Source organism: Ruditapes philippinarum, unplaced genomic scaffold (assembly GCF_026571515.1).
Source record: "Ruditapes philippinarum isolate M1 unplaced genomic scaffold, ASM2657151v2 ctg3533_1_1_1_1, whole genome shotgun sequence".
NCBI classification, from domain to species: Eukaryota; Metazoa; Mollusca; class Bivalvia; order Venerida; family Veneridae; genus Ruditapes; species Ruditapes philippinarum.
Genome location: NW_026863535.1, coordinates 16,232 through 29,186, shown reverse-complemented (window position 1 = coordinate 29,186; position 12,955 = coordinate 16,232). Strand labels below are relative to the sequence as shown.

The 12,955-nt window shown below is 31.5% G+C and overlaps 1 protein-coding gene across 2 annotated transcripts; it reads right to left on the bottom strand.

Annotated features, from left to right (window-relative positions):
• Nucleotides 1–1,809: 1,809 nt before the first annotated feature.
• On the bottom strand, nt 1,810–12,654 carry LOC132722350 (vacuolar protein sorting-associated protein 4A-like). Of its 2 annotated transcripts, none has more exons than XM_060706848.1 (12): nt 12,461–12,654; nt 11,273–11,384; nt 10,855–10,999; nt 10,537–10,604; nt 9,756–9,875; nt 9,505–9,542; nt 8,576–8,694; nt 7,354–7,523; nt 6,632–6,800; nt 6,253–6,364; nt 5,485–5,625; nt 1,810–4,803 (listed from the first exon to the last, which is right to left on the bottom strand). In XM_060706848.1, the coding sequence occupies exons 1-12, from the start codon at nt 12,479–12,481 to the stop codon at nt 4,702–4,704; spliced, it is 1,317 nt and encodes a 438-aa protein (XP_060562831.1). In that variant the 5' UTR covers nt 12,482–12,654; the 3' UTR covers nt 1,810–4,701. The 2 variants fall into 2 exon arrangements, with proteins under 2 accessions (XP_060562831.1, XP_060562830.1); XM_060706847.1 differs by lacking the exon at nt 12,461–12,654 and adding an exon at nt 11,579–11,760.
• Nucleotides 12,655–12,955: the final 301 nt, after the last annotated feature.

Here is a 12,955-nt window from a genome sequence, read left to right as displayed (position 1 = left end):
ATACATTAACAAAGCTTTGATCATGTGACTATATAGCAAAACTCTATAAATAAGTATTACACACTCCTACTCTGCTATTATTTTTTTTAATATAACGATTATTTAAGACATTCAAAGATCAATACTGCAGCCATGCCTTTTGTAAAGCTACATGCTTCCAGAATGATGAGTCAAAATATTTAAATAAAATCAAACTTAAGAAATGTACTTATGTTTTAGGAAAGAGAAAAGATTTAACTAAAAATTTACATGTTACGTGCGATTAAAGATTGATTTTTCAGTATTTATAGCTATATTTCTACTGCGTAACCGACATAGTAAGGGCTATTTATACATATTTTAATCTCGTTTTGGTTTTTAAGTGTCATTGCTAAGTATTAATTGCTTCCTGTAGGTTTCCTCACAAAATTATACTTTTAAAACTTTCATGAAAATAAGTATGAATTTGGAGGCGCGTTGCTTTAATCATTTATTAGAATCATGTATGTTCGACAATGTTTTTTTTCTATTCATTTAGAAAAATACATTTTACGGAGCAAAAACTTGCTCTAATTACCACCGCTTATACTTCCTTAATGGATGGGGTATGTGTGTGTGTGGGGGGGGGGGGGGGGGGGCTAGGCGCTACCTGTTTTGACTTTAGGCCGTGCATTGTGGTGAAACCGACTTAACCTTTTCCCTTATATAAACGTGTTTCGACGGCTTTTTGCCCATCCCCCCCCCCCCCCTTTGAGGCCTCAAACAGTGAAAAAATGTCCTATTTAGGGCCTGGAACACTGTTTTTCGTATGAGAAATGTTGTGCCCCCTTCTGTTTGGGGGGGTTTGAAGGGGGGCCAAGTGACCCCCTCATCGCCAAGAAAATTTTGGACATGTGACAGGCTAAAAATGGCCTCAGGTTGATCTTGGGTAACTAGTAACCGACGCTGAAAAGGCTTTTACTCTATCTCAATTCATTACGAAGTTGCAGCACTTTGAAATCAGTTTTGATGGAAAAAAACAATGCAAAATAGTGATTTTTGGCAATTTTGAGACCTCCCCCCGTTGCCATGTTAACAGGAAATTTTTTGATTGAGCATGCTGTTACAGAGGCTATGGTCTAGTCAACATTTGTGCCAACTTTCATCAATATTGAAGCATTTTTCATAGTTTCATAGCAGTTTGAACTTGTTACAGGAGACTTTTCAATGAAAACGGCCATTTTTCGCAATATGCTCATGGGGTAAAAGGTTAAATGTACCAGCATTATGACTATGGCGTAATTTTCTCTGTCCTTTTGGCGTCTTAATGGCCACAAAGACTACTTGAAATTTTCTCCGCCATCTCTTGAGCTGATCCGCGAGTTCAGGGTCGTGTTACAATCAAATTCTTTTTACTGTTTCATTACTGTGATTTTATCAACTTAATGCCGTTATCTGTTTTATTGTGATTAGCTTCTGGCATCATTTGGGCGTTATTCAACATTGACGGCATTAATGTTAAGGTGCATTAAATTTTGAAACTTTATTCTAAAATGAAGACACAGAATATTGTTCTGCTGCTTATCTCTTGATCGAGTTACTGAGAAACTGTCAAAGCTGACCGGGTTCCACCACTAATGTTACTGACAAACAAGCTTCTTGAACATTAGAATAAAACCATGGCATTCATATGGCTGGCGTGAGATCCATCATAGCATCACCACATTTTGTCTAAATAGTCGTATCAAACATATAGCGTGATAGAACTAAGACTTGAAATAAAAGTTATTGAATCAGCAGGCTTTGAAATCTGAAATCTACCGACATTAAAAAAAACTGGAGACAAAACTGTCTAATTGAAAACATTTTATTGTCATACATTATATTATAATTATAGAGATAACAAGAGTACAAAAAGTTCACAAGATGAATTCACAAATAATCCGTACATTTTATAATATCATACAGTTAAAACAATGCATAAACGACCGAATCACACAGCTGTCTTTCGTGAAAATTCAAACATATTATAGCATACGGTACCTAAATATTTTCCTAAATATGTCAGATATTTCACTTAACACTTTGAGATGGAAAACAATGCATTATATTACTGGACTGAACCAAATAATTTGCAGAATATTTATAAAATTTACAAGTTTCAAAACAGTATTTTGCATTAAAACAATTCAGACTGAATAAAGATCAGGTTATATAAGGAATGCACTTTCTTGTCTGTGCAGTTACTTAACTATACATTAATGAATTCTCATAAATTTTGGCCTCAATGAGGTGGTTGATTGTATGTGAGCACAAGAACTGTTTGCATATTTCTTAGATCTCATTAATACTTGGTAAAATAAACCAATTTAACAAAAATATAGATTTCTCTTTGGTTTGGAAAAAAAAGTGCATGAAATATCATCATCCAAAAAATGTAAACAAACTAACATTGTTGGTTTAAAAACGACGTGTGGAAATGCATACATGTTTACCATAATGAAATCATAAATGAAATAAAGAGCTGTTAAAATTGTAATTGAAAATGTCAGTGTTACATTATGTTGTAGACACTTTAAACTGTCTCATTAATAATATAAATGTACATTTAAAAAAAAAGAACATAAAATTCACCAAAAGGAATATTTTGCCTATATGAAATCACACAATTTTACAATCTGACAATTCTTAAGAGAGCACAACCGACTTTCTAAAGTAGCAAACTGTTTATCAATGTCATGGTTAACTTTTACAATCATGCAAAATGTTTATTGGATCTAGTCTTAATATAATCTTGAAATAATTTTTAACATCAAATCCAAATGGATTTGAGTTAAGAGAAGCATAGTCTCCAAGTCCAATTATTGGAAACCATTTAGTCGCCTCATATAATCATGCATGGATAAATGGTGGCTGCCCTTCTTATGCCTCAACAATTAAAGAAAAACCCTCAGGGCTTGACCTGGTGGAACTGAAAGTGATTATCCTTCCCAAGCACTACAGAGCTTGGTCAGACTGCACTTCCCAGGGTAGCTTAAGTTTTTTTTATATATTGAAATCCATTAGAATTTGCGTGTGTGGACTTCTTGAAATTCAAAGCTGGGCAAATTCATGATACAAATACCGCTGGTTAAGGGTTATTATGCACAAGATGAATTATTTTATTTCCAAGTTACAGGATTTCAAATTCTACAAACAAGCTAAAATGACACACTTACCATTCTAATTAACAATGGAAGTAAAAGTTCAAAACTTGAATTAGTCAGTATTTAAACAAAACAAATTCCTTATTACACCCACAAAGATAATGATAACATGACTTAGTAGAAAATTTGTATTCACAGAATTTATTAGACATTTTCAGACCACTTTTAACATTTTTAATATAAGAAGAATATTTCTTCATCAGTGTATTGTTTCCAAAGTATAATGCAACTGAATTTTTTTTTAAAAATTGTTTATTTTTGAAAAAGACAAATTCACTTATCAGGTAAAAAGAGAAAATATATAAATATCAGCACAGACCTATAAATAATACAAATATCTTGATATGGTTCAATTTGTCCAAGAGTCATTGCTTATACATTAACAATGGATTAGGTCTCAATAATTTCCTTACATATTTCTTATACAATTTGAACAAAAAAAGCAATCAAATAGTTCAAACTGACAGCTCAATTTATACCATAAAATATCTTGAAAAACCATGATAAATTAATTTCTTACTATTTTGCCTATTTATGTGGTTTTACTCAGCACTAACATTACAAATTCAATATACACTTTTGTGTATATTGACTGGTTGAAAAAATTACCTTTTTAAAACAATTAACAGTTGATGAAAATTGCAGAGTAACTAAATATCAGGAACTGTAAAGAAAAAATCAATATTAATCTTTCATGAGTGTTTGAAATAACCATGGACACAATAAGGATACCACTGACAAAAGTCCGAAAATATCCATCTACCAATCAAATGTCATTTCTGTGAAGAAAATTACTTTGGTGTTATGAAGAATCAGTTTGGTTCTAAAATCAACCTAGCATGTAAGAAAAAAATTGTTTCATAAAATTATTTATAATTTTTATGAGAAAAGATAACAACAATATGTAAGAAGATTATGACTAATTTAAAGTATGAATGAACTTAAAATTTCTCAAGTTGTAAAAGAAAAGACAGTGTGGTTTATCAGAAACAGAACTTCATACATATTTGCACAGGTAAGTAATTTGATGACAGTTAACCACTTTTTTTTTATCAGTGGTTAATGCTAACCATAACAAAAATCAATCATTGCAGAAATATGTACAGTGTCCAAGGATAAAACCCACACTTCTGTTCTGTAAAACCTAATTCTCAAACTGTTCAGCTAACATAGACATATTAAATAGTACATGAAAAACAGAAATAACTAAAATCATGTATTTATTTAAGAAGATTACAATATGGTGTAAATGATACAATTAGCATTCATTTATTTGAACTAACATACTTTTAAATGTTATAAAAATGAAAACGTAAAATGATTTTAACAACAACTCCTTATTCAAAGACAGATAGTGATTCTATCTTTATATTGTCAGCATCTGTTGTAATAATTCAATACAAGAACTTAGATCTCCTGCTTTACTGTATGTTTGTTGTAAATAAGTAGACAGCAGATAAAATTGTTCGTCTTCAAAAAAATAATTTACATCACTATATAACATGAAAATGAACAAAATGAACATTTCCAGCCACTGCTAGCCTTCTTGACCAAAATCATTTGTGAATTCTTCGTGTTTTTTCAAATCATCATCATTAACAGTTGCCTTCTGTGTCTGTAGTGACATTAACATATCAGCCTGAAATCAAATATTTGAAAATATATTAACATAATGCTGTAATGTTTGTTAATGGATGAAATAAGCATTTTCAATTAAACAGGCTTGCTTACAAGATACTTTGTAATTTTTCTTATTATTATTTTTTTTTCTGTTAACCCTTATCCATAAACCAAAGGATAAAGGTACATTATTTCTTGTATAGTTGAAACAGTAAAGGAAATCAATACAAATTAAGCATAGATCCCTGACCTATCTATTTCCTATTATCAGATTAGTGGATACAATAACAATGTCACCACAACCTATTTGATAACAAAAGAGCACATGTCAATGTTTGTGGTTAAATCTTTTGTTATTCAAATAGAAGGTCAGAGTAGGGATCTACCAATATTATATAAGATAAAAAATATATGAGCCGTGTCACGACAAAACCAACATAGTGCTTTTGCGACCAGCATGGATCCATACCAGCCTGCGCATCCGCGCAGTCTGATCAGGATCCATGCTGTTCGCTATCAGTTTCTCTACTTGTAATAGGGTTGGTAAGCAAACAGCATGGATCCTGATCAGACTGCGCGAATGCGCAGGCTGGTCTGGATCCATGCTGGTCGCAAACCCATTATATTGGTTTTGTCGTGACGCGGCTCATATCCTAAGAAATAAAATTAACGTAATTGCAAGAGAGAAAATCCAGTTTACCATGCTAACAACAGGTTCAAGCAGTTTGTGTCCATCCACTTGGGTCCAGTTCATTTCTATTGCACCAGGTGCCCCAGGTGAACACGGGGTCAAAAGGTCATCAACAATTTCATCTGGATTGTCTCTGGACGGACCTCGTACCTGTAACAAATTGTAGCACAATTACAGCTATTTGTTTTCATCATCAATTTTCCATGTTTACCACAAACTAAGAAAGAACTCAGCTTAATAAAATAAAGAATTTCTAAAAAGCATTAAGATACAAAATGAACATATCTTTAGTTTAGCTAGCAGCAATCTTCATTAAGATTGTGCTCATATTTTGAATTTCAACATTTTTTTAGTCTCTTTTTGTTTTGTTTTTGCACCAACATAGTTTTGGCCATATGACAACTTCCCAGCTTTACTGGTGGAGAAAGACATCCATTCCATGCATTATTTCAGGCATGAATGGGCACCTGAGTAGAACAACCAATGTTTTGTAAACTATCTGGATAGCTTCCTCACATGAAAGATGAATTTCGACAATATATTGTGACAATTTAATCATAACAGCAATAATTCTAAAGCTTCATCGCAATAACCTATTCTGTAAATGAGCTTAATTTTTACTGCTCTTTTAGTTACTACTAATACACCTAATTTGATGAAGTGCCAGGTCATATCAAAATCTGGATGAATAAATTTGTTGTAAATCAGAAAAGAAATTTCAGTAGACAATAATTATCAAGACACATATTATTAGAAAGCTATAAGATAAGAATATACCTTTCTGAAGTGCGTAGCAGTTTGTACTTTACGTACTGGCTGCATGAGGGCATCTCTCACAACAATACTAACATCTGCACCAGAATAACCCTCAGCCTTCAATCCTAGCTGTCTGTTCAAAATAAAATTACTCATAATAAAATAAAAGCACCTACTTTTAAAATATAGTGTTTTGATATACACTGTTAAAGATAATAATTTTTTTCCTTCAATTGTCTTCAAAATAAAAAATTCAAATGATCTAAAACATAGCTTAAAATAAAAGGCAAATTTTGCATTTGTGCTGCCTGTTTTAACAAATAACCGTACAAAAATTATATTTCTAAAGCTTGGCTTTGCAAACACTTTTGCCACATACTGATAGTGAAAATAAACTTACTTAAAATCTTCATCAGTGAGAGAGTTTGGTGTAGAGCCAAGGTGAAGTTTAAACATGAGTGACCTTGCGGGTGCCTCAGGTAGAGGGATGTATATACGTTTCTCAAACCTTCTACGAATAGCAGAATCTAAACTCCATGGTATATTTGTTGCACCTAACACTAATACACCTACAATATTACAACTATGAAGTTAATACAAAAATTAAAATGTAAAAAAATTAAAGCTAGACATTTTTTTTTATTTATTTTATCAAATTCAAGCCAAATCAAAACTAGGCAGGGCCAACTTTCGAGACCGATGATTCTAATACTTTTAGTGTTGTGGATATCTAATAATGCTTCATCTCATAAAAGACTGTAATATGCAATACTTTCACAAAGATTTTTTACTAGATCAGAAAGTCTTTAGTTTTATTGGATTTTGAGTCACATCAACACTGTTATGGTCATATGGCCATGTTCCAGGTTTTCTGACGGAGGAAGACATCAGATGACCTTTCTTAAAATAATTTCAGACATGAGCCAGTCATATGGAAATTTTCCAAGTTTACTGACACATTTTTTTTTTACAATGCACCCCACCTTCTACTTACTTTGTCATTCAAATTGTTTCATATAGAAATATAAATGCCTGAAATGACAATCAAGTGTATAATTTCAATAAAAATTTAATCTGTGAAATCTGAAAGTGTAAAACAGGTTCATGAATGATATGACATACCATCCTGGTCATTTCCTACACCTTGCATTTGTACTAGAAACTCTGTTTTTATTCTGCGAGCAGATTCTGACTCGTTCTCACTTCGAGATCCACATAAAGCATCTACTTCATCTATAAATATAATGCTTGGTTTGTTTTCTCTTGCCATACTGAATAGGGTTTTGACTAATCTGAAATGATGGATTTCATAATGGTAAAATATGTTACAGCTTCAATTTCCTAATGTCATTAAAAACCTTAAAGCTTTTGCTTATGTTTTGTTCCACTCCCTTGGTAAATGGGCAGAACAAAATGACTAGAAAAATATAGTGGAAAAGGACTCCTGTATCTATTGCACTGTTTATACTTGTTCAAATGTCCATATCTCCATAGAAACCACAAGAGCTGTCTGTAAGACAGCTGACTTGATTATTCTCAGTGCTTGACAGCAACAAAGGGGCATAACTCTGTATAAAGGTAACTTAAGAGTTATGGAACCTGTGCAAACCATGAAAGACAATCACAGAGAACAAATGTGTGCAGTTTCAATCCATTCACTTTAGTAGTTTTGAAGATACCAGCTTGCTTGCAAAAATTTAAAGGAGCTCAATTGAGGTCAAAAATCCTTAAAAGCATAAAATTTGAAGTTCATGCATAGATGAAGTGATATATTTAACATGGAAAAAAAATCTGCAAAAGATTATAAAGAAATAGACTTTTATAAAAATTGAAAATTGATATGTTACATGATTATTAGCCTGGATAGGATGAAAAGCATTGCAAATGCTTTTAATTTTTGGTATTTTTGCAAAATAAGAATAATTATTCTGGGAAAATCGAGTGAGTGAATAACCTGAAATTTTGCACACAAGTTATAAGTCCAGACCTACATCAAATAGTACATAAGACACAAAAAAATGTTTCAAGTCCCTTCATGTAAAAAAACAGCAGGGGAGTCACTTTAACCAAAGTGTGATGCTGGCACCAGTGTGAGTACAATAGCTCTCCTTAATCTTTAAATAGTCCAGCTAAACATTTTGATATAAAGATCATGTATCTTAATGGTAAATCAAGTTCCCCCTACTGAGTATTGACCAATGATAGCATTCATGTTTAGTTCTTACATGTAAACTGGCTGCAGTTGACATGTATATAACAATCACTAATTTTTGAATGAGTTTCAGGAAGAAGAGTGAAGAGTTAGATTATGCAACTTATAAAAACAAATATTTTTATCACTTACTTTTCTGATTCTCCAAGCCACTTAGATACCAGATCGGATGAGGAAACAGAGAAAAATGTAGAATTGTTAGCCTCTGTTGCTACTGCCTTAGCCAGAAATGATTTTCCTGTACCAGGGGGCTGCAATGATTTATATCAATAAATGAGCCGCATCACAACAAAACCAACATAATTGGTTTGCGACCAGCATGGATCCAGACCAGCCTGCGCATCCGCGCAGTTGATCAGGATCCATGCTGTTCGCTATCAGTTTCTTTACTTGATATAGGGTTTGTAAGCGAACAGCATGGATCCTGGTCAGACTGTGCGGATTCGCAGGCTGGTCTTGATCCATGCTGGTTGCAAACCCATTATGTTGGTTTTGTCATGACGCGGCTCAAATTAACAATTGGCAAAAGACGTCAATAAGCATTAGGTTGCTTCCAATCTAATCCTTTTCTTGTATTGATTGTAAATATCATGTATGTAAATATGCTTATGTGATGAATAAAATATGTTTAAACCAACAAATTGAAGTATGATCAGTTTAAAACATTAGTTTTAATTTGGTGGTTTAGTCAACACATATCAACAGATGCCTATGCCAGAGCACTGCATGTGGTGTTAACGCTTGTCTGTTAAAAATTCCAAATTCAAATCTTTACCCAAATTTTTAATCTGAGGCAAAATTATTAATGTCAAAATTCAAGACAGAGTTATGTGCTCCTATCTATAAAAGATGGTGCATCTATACAAGTACAATTGTATTCCAAAATTCAGAATAATATCTTACTGAATTCAGAGAAAGTAGAGTGGTTTAACAAAGATTTAACCAATATGTGATATTGTAATGAATGCAGATATTTGTTATACTCGGACTCTACATAGCTGGGTACGCATTATGAAACAATAAATATGATGATCAAAACAGTGATTAAAATGGTAACTTACACCATATAATAGAATTCCACGCCATGGTTTTCTTTTCCCTACAAATGAGAATGACAATTATATAAATGACACTCAATATAAACAGATATCAAATTAAATCTTACTTTACCTGAAGCAGTTCATTTAACTTAAGCATACTAAAAAGCTAATTCATGCCATTTAAGACCAGTAATTTCTCTTTCGGTTAGTACATTTAAATTAATCAATATTTTTTGTTGGTTTATAAGTTAAGACATGTAAGTTTAGCAAACCTGTGAAGAGATGTGGGAATTTAACAGGTAAAATAACAGCTTCCTTCAGGGCTTCTTTAGCGCCATGAAGCCCAGCAACATCATCCCATTGTATGTTTGGTTTCTCCATAACAATGGCACCTGAAAACAAAACAACAATTTAATTCAATTTCACATTTATTAAAGTAAAATTTGGATTCTATCTCTGTATAACAGACATTCTTTTTACAATTCTTTCATTTCTTCAGGTATAAGTATCCAATCTGTATAAAAAATTTTAATGCCAAAATAATGGAGTAACATGAAAACAATTAATGCAGCAATTGTTTTCCTTCTATAAGTGGTACTGAAAAACGGACCCATTCACAATCACGAACTTTCACAATTTTTAGAATGGCTTCAATAGACCCTTTCACAATTCTGCAAAAATTAATAATCTACAACAATTCAACTTAGAATTTTGTCTTTCTCCTGATTTTTTTTCTTATAACAGTGATTAAAATCTCAATTTGCCATTGTGTTGTTGTTATTGTTCAACATTTAAATGTTGTGTTACTGTCGATATTCAAACCAAAAATAGAATTGATGGCCACTGTTTTATTCTTTTTCTTGCATATCTGTTATCATGTCATATCATTTATACGTCGGAAAGAAATTACGCATTTATCACGTTTTTCATACAGCAGCATATGAATTTACAACCTTCATTCATACAGACAAAATGACATCATGCCAAGAAAGAAATTAATTCATGAAAAGATGCATTGGAATGACCTCATTTAAAGCACGCAACTTCTCTTACCTGACAAGGCACCTTCAAATTTTTTTGTATCAGCACTTTTTTCATCATCTTCACTGTCAGACGATTCTCTAAATAAAAATAATAATAATTTTGAAAAATAGAATTTTAATTACATAAATAGATGGAATCATGGGTATAACAATGTGTAAGTTTAATTATATTACTGATTTTATTGTATTCTTTGTCAAAGCAGTCCATGTATCTGAGATATTGTCTTATGTCTAAGTAGGAATACCTTTCAATTATAAAAGTTATCATGCTGATTCATAGTTTTTTTGTGCTGCCAATGCCAAGTTATAAATTAAACAGTAATCTTACTTTTTAGAACTACCTCCTCCACCTGCTTTCATAGGTTTAGGTTTCTTATCATTTCCGAGGTATTTTTTCAGCTTTTCAGCTCTGTCTAGGTATTGTATACACTTTGCTCTTATACTCTCTTTTGCTTTATCACTCTGTGCTTCATCTAACAAAATTAAGTTATTTACCAATTTAGTTTTTTTTTTCTAAACAAGCTGAATAACAGTTTAAAAACTTAAATAAAAATCTGGTTTATAAAGTTTATCTGTATAGATCTGAATGTCATACAAAAATTGGAGATGTATACCAAGGTAAGTTCTTGAACTTTATAAGTTTTAAAAACTCATATATATATACCAAGTTTTTGTAAATGAAAGAAAATAATGTAGGTACCGTAATACTCAATTGAATGAAATATAAAAATCTTATTTCTACTCACATTTGATTGCATGAAGGAAATACTCTACAGCATGCTCATACAGTTTTAAGGCTTCCTCATAATTTTTCTTTTTATCTTCTTCTGTTGCCTTTGTTACAAGCTCAATAGCTTTCTATATTAAAAAAAAAAAATAGAAAAAAAAAACTTTTTATACCTTCAAATGCAAGTTTCACATAATTTAGTAATACAGTACAGGTATTGAAAAATAAATGGTATTATAATTGTAACCTGCATTGTATGACAAGAATTACAAAAGATAAAATATTTCCTTTTCTGATTAGAAATGGCAATTATAATAAAACTAACACATATTGCTGGACCACCATAGTATGACCCTCTTCCTTCAATGTAACGCATTTTGAATTCTTATTTCTAATATTTTCCAAATTTGTCTATTAAATTTTAACAATACAAATTTTATGTAAATTCTGCATAAAAATTTAATCCATTTTTTTTTTCAATTCTGAAAATTATCCTCTACGTCTCTTTCACTCTGTGAAGCCTTCTACATTTGGTAGTTGGCACACAATATTTCTGTTATATAGTGTAGCTAACCAGGTCACCTGCCGATGACTAAATGTGAATCTACCTATTGATTGGCTATACTAATAAATATGAACTGAATGTCTTGTGACTATAAAATAAAGGCTATAAATAACTTTTTGGCATCAAAGCTTTGAACATTACAATATTTGCTACAAAAGCTATGGTCTGTATGTTATAAAAAAGATTATCTAAGACTTTTTTAATCAATATTACGTTAGTGCTTTTTATGATCATTTAATAAGAATCATGTGATTGAATTTTTAAAAAAAAATTTTAAGACTCAAATTATTCATCACTTCATTTAAAATATAAAGGGAATGGTTTATTTTCTATGACAAAAATTATTTACTGTGATTAAAACTGCATGACAACATAATATAATATAGCAAACAATATTGCACAAAAAATTATTTATCGATAACTTCAGTTTTTAACATAATTTTGAAAAATATGTATAATTTTCTTCAAAAACACATATTGCAAGGCACAAAACATATAGACATTTGTTAAAATGGGTAAACTTTAGATATACTAGGACAAAATAAAATATTTATTTCATCAAATTTATGGTAAATATGACAACTTTTGGACCGGGTGGGGTAATGTTTATTTATCTTTTACAACGTTTATAAAGCGGTCTACCTGTAACGTATTTCCAGACATTGGCAGCAAAGAACTGGGAGAATTGTGCAAATGGAAAATACAATCTAATTCATGTAAAATTGTCAAGGTTTAAGACTGTTTAATTTTAGTTTCTTTATATGATTCATAGTCAAACCATTATGAAAATTGAGAAATCTTCTTCCGTAAATGTCACATGACCAGTGTAAGGGCACTAACTCTGATCGACAAAATCAACGATTAGAAAGGTTGAACGCCACAATAATATGGATTAACGCCTTTTCAAGAAGCGTTTTATTTTCTTGATTTTTAATGTTCGCTTTTCGCTCAAAGTGAATTAAAGACCACTTATCCATTTGCAGCTCGGCTTTTTCGTGTCGGGCTTTTTAGAAAAGTCCGTTCCCGTTGCCGTCCAATGTCTTAACATCAATTTTTAGTTATCAATTAATCTAATTTTAAATAATTACATGTATCATCATCTTTTTTTCTTATTAAAATAAGTTACTCTGGTTTCAT

Coding starts and splice junctions, on each gene's coding strand:
- LOC132722350 (XM_060706847.1), bottom strand. CDS start 11,629: ATGCGTTACATTGAAGGAAGAGGGTCATACTATGGTGGTCCAGCAATA. Junction 8,695..9,504: donor GTGGAATTCTATTATATGGT/GTAAGTTACCAT, acceptor AAATCATTGCAG/CCCCCTGGTACAGGAAAATC. Junction 6,365..6,631: donor CTCACTGATGAAGATTTTAA/GTAAGTTTATTT, acceptor TATTTTGAACAG/ACAGCTAGGATTGAAGGCTG.